The sequence below is a fragment of the Apostichopus japonicus genome, chromosome 15 (assembly GCF_037975245.1).
Source record: "Apostichopus japonicus isolate 1M-3 chromosome 15, ASM3797524v1, whole genome shotgun sequence".
NCBI lineage: Eukaryota > Metazoa > Echinodermata > Holothuroidea > Aspidochirotida > Stichopodidae > Apostichopus > Apostichopus japonicus.
This window is the reverse complement of record NC_092575.1, coordinates 19,012,921-19,020,900: the sequence shown is the minus strand read 5'-3', so window position 1 is coordinate 19,020,900 and position 7,980 is coordinate 19,012,921. Positions and strand designations below refer to the sequence as shown.

The window sequence follows — 7,980 nt, the reverse complement described above, 5'->3', positions numbered from 1 at the left end:
ACACGCTTTGAAGACATAAAAATTTCTTTGAAAATGACTGGTGTAGACAAGACTAACTGTGAGGGTGTGATGTCACATCCTCAGTTTCTTAACATGTGTGGATATTTTCTTTCTTCTTCAGCCGTTGTCGATCCACTGCTGGATGAAGGCCTCAGCATGATATCTCCAAGTCTCTCTCTCCCTTGCATGTGTGTACCAATTGGTTTCATTCCAGAATTTCTGTATTTCATCTCTCCATCTCTTCCTTTGCCTGTTCCTTTTCCCGTCAAGCGGTGTCCATACAGTGGTTAGCGTGCTCCATCTTCCATCTCCCCTTCTAGTGACATGGCCGGCCCATGTCCATTTACGATGTTTGATTACTTCCATTATATCCTGTACCTTTGTCTGTTCCCTTATCCACTTATTGGTTTTGTGATCTTTGTATGTTATGTGGATATATTTCAATAAAGATAAATTACATTTTTTTTCACAAATATAAAAAATATAATAAAAAATTCTTCAGATGTTAAATCTCTGATACTTCCCTTGACAAATATGAGATCCACATGACATATCTTTTGGTTGTAAGTCATAAAATCTCACAAAATATTTTAATAAAATAACAAAGACTTTCAGAAATGTGAGGATGTGACATCACAGCTAGTCGGATTTCAGCAGTTTCTACACAATCAGATAGAACTTTAAACTTGAATATCTCCATAACGGAATAAGATATTTGAACAGTTTCTTCATCATTGTGTTTCTTTTATTGTCTTCATTCATATAAGATAAACATGTATAACACCTGAACTAATCCTTTAACTAAACTACTCAATTCGTGATGGAGTTACTACCCAGAATGCAAAATGCATTGAGGTTTCGATGTCTTCATAACACTAGACTTCTGTTTGTTAGTAACCAGAACTAGTTGTTACAATGTACAGTCTACTGTACGTAGCAATAAACACACCTCCACCAAAAACAATTGGGGTCTTTTACTCAATGTGATGCAACCACACACCAAGTATAGAAGTATCCACGATTCCTAGATATCATGTAAAAGAGTTTCAGAGTTTGACCTCTGGCGACCTCAAATGATATTTGACCTCAAAGCAACAGGATTCCTCAATATGGCAAATCCAAATCCCCCCGCCCGCTATCTTGCACTCGCAACTGGGTTGAGTGAAAATCTTTGCATATAAAAACTACAGCAATAATAGCAAACTTGTCTCAAAACTCCTTAAATTCACTCGCCACTATGATGACTGTTTAAGTCCCCATAGTACAGATCTACAACATGAATACTTTCTATGAAGAAAGGTTATAGTTAGGCAGATACATTGCGCTACATAATTGCAATTACGTTTCTGTGCAGTATGAAATCCAAACTTTTTTTTCCACCAAAGGTAAGTGATGGACGAAGTAAAACGTCGCAAAATCATAAATAAGCAGCAATGCCTATACTGTAGTGTCTCAAACATAAAACATCTGCAAAAATACCTAAGAAGATAGCTAAGCATCTGTTACACAGGGCTCCTATAGTACTAGGTATATTCTATACAGTACGTAGCTAGGTGTGCGCGAGTCCTAAGACTATATGACAATGAAAATCTATGGGTCGAAAGAGCACCTATCTTACACTCGCAAGTGGGTTGAGTGAAAATCTTTGCATTAAAAAAACTACAGCAATAACAGCAAACTTTGTCTCAAAACTCCTTAAATTGTTGTATATTTTGCGAATTATGACTGATGGCATGTAGGAAATGATTTAAGAAATCATTTAGGAGCAATGGCTCAGATGGAATGAAGTGAACAATTCAACATTTTGCAGAAAAATGTTAAATTGACAAGATACGATAAGTTGTCAATTAAACATTTTGCAGAAAATTGTTCAATTGCTCATATGGATTGAAGTGAACAATTGAACATTTTGCAGAAAAATGTTGAATTTGACGAGATATGATCAATTGTCAATTAAACATTTTGCAGAACATTTTGCAATTGCTCAGTTAAAGCAACTGAGCAATCCAACATTTTTCTAATTTTTTATAAGATCTTGTTATCTAAACAATTTACTGAAAAATGTCAACTTATTGGGAAAAGATGTTCTTATGTTGATGGCACTTTTAAGCTTCTGTAGAAATGTAGAAATGTTTATTTTGTTGGGAGATTGCAAAACATTAGAAGACATACGGCCATATTTTTCTCTCTCTTTCTTTCTTTCTTTCTTCAAGTAGCAATTCAGCAAATGTCAAGTGTAGTGTGCTTATTCTTCTGCTTAATATTCCATCTTTTTGACTCATTGTCTCCTGAAATAATTGAACCAAAACCAATCAGTTTGATCTTTATTAACATTTTCTGTGTTTGTTTCTTCATAATGTTTTAAGGTGAGGGAGTAAATACATTTTGGTCTTTGCCCTTTTTTTTAAATCTTTCTCCCTTATAGGTGAATAACAGAATTCGGAAAGGTAACAAAAACATATGAGATTAACTTTGAAAATGTCCTCCTTGATAATAATTTTGAAGTTGATAGATGTTTCGTGTTTACTCTCTATAGACCTGTGACATTACGGGTGGTATATATATATATATATATATATATATATATATATATATATATATATATATATATATATATATATATATATATATATATATATATATATATATATATATATATATATATATATTTATATAAAGATTCCTGACATTAAGGGCTTCTTCAGTACTTATTGGTAAGAGCTACTTTTATTATCCAACTCTTTTTTCTCATTTCTTTTGTTTCGTATTTGTTGCTTGTACGTAGATTTAACGAGACAATGTGTGTTTTCTTCGTCCGTATTTTTTCAAGACAAAAAGTACAGCCAGATCTGAAACATGCAGGGTGCCAAATCTTGTTGGGGAGGGAGATACTCAGTTTTTAGATGGTTACCATTCTATGAGCACAACACATGTACCGATACTTTTGGCATCATTTTTGCTATTTTTTGGGGGGCGTGACACAGCATTTGTAGTGGAGGATGAAGAGTGGGAAAATTGGCTAAGCCACTGTTCAGGATGATTGTAGAGATTTTCTCATCAAGTTTCCTTTCCAAATAGGAGTCCTATTAGACATCTTTACTATTAACTACCCATGAATCCATCCCATATTATCTTATATATCTATTGTTTATATATCTCTTCTTCTTTTCTTTTTTGTCCAATGGGTTTTCTTGCCTCCACCTTCCTTACAGTCAAATTTGATTCTTCCTCCGCCTATCCAAGTAGATTACCGGACCTGCTTGTGTCTGTCATCGGATGTTAATAAGCATCTGTTTGCCTTTCAAGTAATTTTATAAGATGGAGACCACCTTTGGCCTCGGTTTATTTGTCAGTCTGACTTTGTGAAAAATGTGTTGCTTATGAAAGGTTGAAGTTATGATACATGCATTTCAGTCTTTAAAAGGGAGACATATTTTATGTTTTAATATAGTCTAAAAAAAATTATTTGCCAAACAGTAATATTGTAATTTAATCATTTCTTGCAGACAGAGAAAGCATAGTTAACATATTCCTACTCTTTTGCAAAGCAAAAATTGTTTAGTGTGATTTTAATCATTTTCAAATATTTTAATGATTGTAATTTAAGATCCATTCAAATTAACAGTAATGATTTCTTTACTACTTTTCTAGTATTCTGTGCGTATAGTCCGATCTGCTCTACAAGCCAATGAGTAAAACTCTTTGTTTTCTTAAAGACATTTCTTTCTAATGTGCAATTTAATTACTGGAACTGTTAGATTAAATCTTGACAAGAGAACTATAAAAATATTATTTTCAATGCAAAGATTAGGGTAATGTTATTTCCGGCTTTTCCTGGAAATGTCCTCCTTTTTGGTATCACATGTGAGCGTCTCGGTGGATTTACAAAGTTTTCGAAACAAACTTGTCATAAATACAGTGAGTAAGCTTTCTCGACAGTGATTTGGTCATCTGACTACTCCAATTTCAGCACAGATAAGTAAATTGTCAATAGTAACAACATTTCAACTAATCTGATGTACTGTAACAATGTTATTAACCTTTAAAGTCTCAACTATGTCACCATATTGATGTAGGTACTTTTCAGAATCAATTTTCCCCACACAAGGGAGGGGTTCCTCAACTGACAAACCCCTACCCCATCATGGCTGTGACAAAGTTTCCTCATTTCTTCAGATAGTGTTTGATAACCTAAACAAGCATTAACAGTTAGTCTACACATACAACACTTTCATAACAGTACATACTTTGTACAGAAGAATTTTAAAAAGTTTTTATAGTCATTAACTGTTATTTTCAGCTGACTGGGATCAACTCAAGTACTCCTCTTTTAAGATGGTACTGTTTAAAATAACTTAAATTCAGTGACATGTTATTATGATGAAAAGCTTGTAACTTTATTAACTGAGAACTGAATCAGATTTTTTTCTTTTAGTTATTAAGCTAAACAGTAGGTAATGTTGTATGCTAAAGTGATCCACTATTTAAAGTACTTCTATGACTAGAAAAATATCACAACAAATTGTTAGTTATTACCCTAAATCAAAATGGAATGACCAGGGTTTCGTCAGTGCCTTCCAAAGGATGAGGTAACATTGAATTCTTACACCCTTTGTGGATAAGCAGACAACTTTGTAGAGTTTTCACAAGACAATGTTTGAGACACTACTTTAAGTTGTGTTGAGATCATATTCAAACAGCTGTTACATCAAGCAGTGGGTCATTTTATTTAGGGCTGCTAATTCATTCCCCAATGCTTTATGAAATGATGTTAATTTGTTAAAATTATATATATATTTTTGTTGTAATTAATGATAGGTGAGTTGGACTACCATGTATGCCCCTCCCCCCCCCCCCTACCCCACCTGCAGATTATTTATCATATTATAAGTAATTTATAAGACAGAGTCACGTTTTCCAGAAGGAAAGAAATGTATATACACATACATCCCTGCAAATCATGTTTTATTTTCTGAGGGTTAATTGTGGTGTTTCACCCATGCCCATCTAAAATCTATTCACACTGGGAAACTTGGCTATATAGTCTTGTTTGTGTGTCTCATCTCCATTGTCCCTTCGTAACCTGAAATAGGCAATGTTTACTCAGTTTGTCTTTTTCTTTACTTTTACCAAAAGTACTGCATTTAAAATAAAAGCTGCTCCTCTGAAGTTAAAGAAGAAGAAAAAATCCCAGGCAAGTGGCATCTGAAAGAAAGCAGATGAAGGTCTGCATTAACGAGAAACTTCAGAGACGGGATGGATACCTCGTGATGAATCTGAGCGTGAAGAGGACAGTAAATCCAAGTGAAGAACAAAGATGTAGTTGAGAATGAGTTGGAATTAAGACTAGTCGCACATTCACATACATTGAGATGAGTGACAGTCTTTCCTAAGAAAGTCAGTGTATTTCATATTTCAACCTAGTGTTGAGTAGAAGGATGACGTTTTTGTTGCAAGTTTGTCACATTGGAAGAACTATTCCCTATGTCACATACAAAGGGATGTTAAAGGATGTATAGTAGATGACAGTTTTACTCACACACAGTCGCTATGTGCAATATTTTAACCTAGTGTTAAATAAAGGATGCCGATGTTTTTGTGAGAAGTGTTATACAAAGGGAGAACAATTCTCTTTGCCACACAAGAGATGCAATATGAGTGCTTACTAAATGAACATCTTTACTGACACAACCACTTATACTTCAAGAAACTGCTCTTTAAACTTGAATAAAGTCAGACCAACTATCTTTCTGTGCTACATGAAAATATGCTTATAGATATAGAAGAAATGTTATCCTAACAGAGTCCATATATGATTATTTCTGCCTAGTGTTAATTACAAGTATTTACATAGCGACTGATGTATGATGAATGAACCTACGTCACATGTGTTATTTCTGCATGGAGTGATGTCTAAATGGATTTAAAGCTTACTCAATCTCAATATAGTAAATATTATATAACAGCCTTTGTGGTAATAGTCTTTACTAATACTGTCATTATAACATATACTCCAACCTTTTCTTACAAAAACAGAGCTGTGTAAAGTCAGGCCTGCAGTTGGTGTCAGAGATTTTGCGCAGCAAGAGTAAATAACCCTTTCCTTTACATGGTTTGGAAGTGCTATTTACCAACCTAGAGTTGAAACACTATACAGCATTCTTACATTTGTAAATAATGAAAGTCCTGAAGAAGGACCGTGATTCCGTAAGAACAACTTTCTCTAGAAGGTTTACTTTTGACAAAATCTTCTTGTTGATTTATTCTTGAAATCATCTGGTATGTTTGATTTGAAATCAAGGTTTTCTGTATTCAGTGATACATTTTAATGCAACTGTGAGTTAAATATTATATTGAGTGTTGAAATCAGTCATTCTGTTGTTGCCAGATGCAAAATACCACCAAAATGTGAAAAATTAATATCATTACCATGCAAAATGCTACGAGGATGTTGTTTATGATCTATAAATGCAAAAAGCGTCTAGAATTTGTTATCTGCCACCGGAATATACATTTAACATCTCATGAACAATCTCATGTACAAAAGTGCTCTTTCATCCTTTGTTTATCACTGTAACCTAATTTTGCACTCTTCAGTATTAACTTATCAAGGGAAAGTGGAACCCCGCTATCAATCAATCAATCACTCAGAAGACATTTATATAGCGCCAAAATCAACAAAAGTTGTTCAAAGGCGCCCAAGACAGTTACATGAAATTAATTACAATACACTTCTTGAAAAAGATAACATTTGAGCAGTTTCTTGAAAATATGAATAGTCTGAGCATCCTTGATGTGATTTCAGGCGCATAGCCAGGAATTTGCCAAGGGAGGGGCAAAACTGTAGATTCGGCATTGCAAACTTTCTAAGCGGAGCGCCACCATGGTTGGCGCGAAGCGTACAAGAAAATTTTGGCTGTAAATGCCTCCCAGATCTCTGGAAATGGCAATTCCCAGGCCTTGTAAGTTGCATTTTAGCATTTTCTCTTTGAAAATACTAGCGATATCATAAAAACATTAAAAAAAAAATTTAAAAATATGCTCAAGGGGGGGGGGGCGGCTGCCCCCTTCGCCCCCCCCCCCTTGGCTACGCGCCTGTGTGATTTGGAAGAGTGTTCCACTCTTTTGGTCCATAGCAGGAGAGTGAGCGATCTGCAAATGACACAGCATGGGTTCTGGGCACGATAAAGTGAGGAGAAGATGTATATGATCTAAGCTGTCTGCGTGGTGCTTGCAGCTGTAGTAAGTCAGATATGTAGGATGGCGACTGTTTATGGTGAGCTTTGTACACAAGAAGAAGAACTTTGAATTTAATGCGCTGTTGTATATAGGGAGCCAGTGAAGAGCAATGAGTTCCGATGTGAGAAGAGTCATACTTCTTACGCTTGACAATGATGCGAGCAGAGGTGCGTTGGACATTCTGAAGTTTAGTGATTAGGGATTTGTTTACACCAATCAAGAGGCTGTTGCAGTAGTCCAACCTGGAGGTAACTAATGTGTGCACAGCTAGCTTGGCTGCCTCAGTAGTGAGCATTTTGCGTGCACGACTAATGCACTTTTTGAACGGAAACCATGGAAACTGAACCCGCTTTAATTGCACCTGAAGGTAAATGATAAGTAAACACACACGCACACACACAAAAAGATATGAACTCATCTTCAGGTAAAGTGTGATTTTATTACTTTAATTTATTTGTTTCGAATGAATATGTCAATCTAAAAATATAACAAATTAATCATGAAAAGGCAATAATTTCTTAAATGTTTTCATATTGTCTGTTGTTACTACCATACTTTAAAAGTTATCTGATATATACGTAAGGATGAATAAAATGTGTTATTAGTCCATAATCCATAATCTATCCAAAGAATTTGAAATCTATCTTCACTCGATAAGTAAACAAAGATATGAAATTCAGGAATATTTTAGAGTGGACTTCCTATATACATTCTTGGGATAATTATATTACCATACCATTG

At 34.7% G+C, this 7,980-nt stretch overlaps 2 protein-coding genes across 2 annotated transcripts in view; one reads left to right on the top strand and one right to left on the bottom strand.

Moving 5' to 3' along the window:
- LOC139980882 (apoptosis-inducing factor 3-like) overlaps positions 1–7,980 on the top strand; it is a 76,491-nt gene that overhangs the window by 10,331 nt on the left and 58,180 nt on the right. The window lies entirely within an intron of this gene.
- Positions 7,088–7,534, bottom strand: LOC139981405 (uncharacterized). The gene has a single exon (XM_071993768.1). It carries the CDS (start codon positions 7,532–7,534, stop codon positions 7,088–7,090), a length of 447 nt encoding a protein of 148 aa, XP_071849869.1.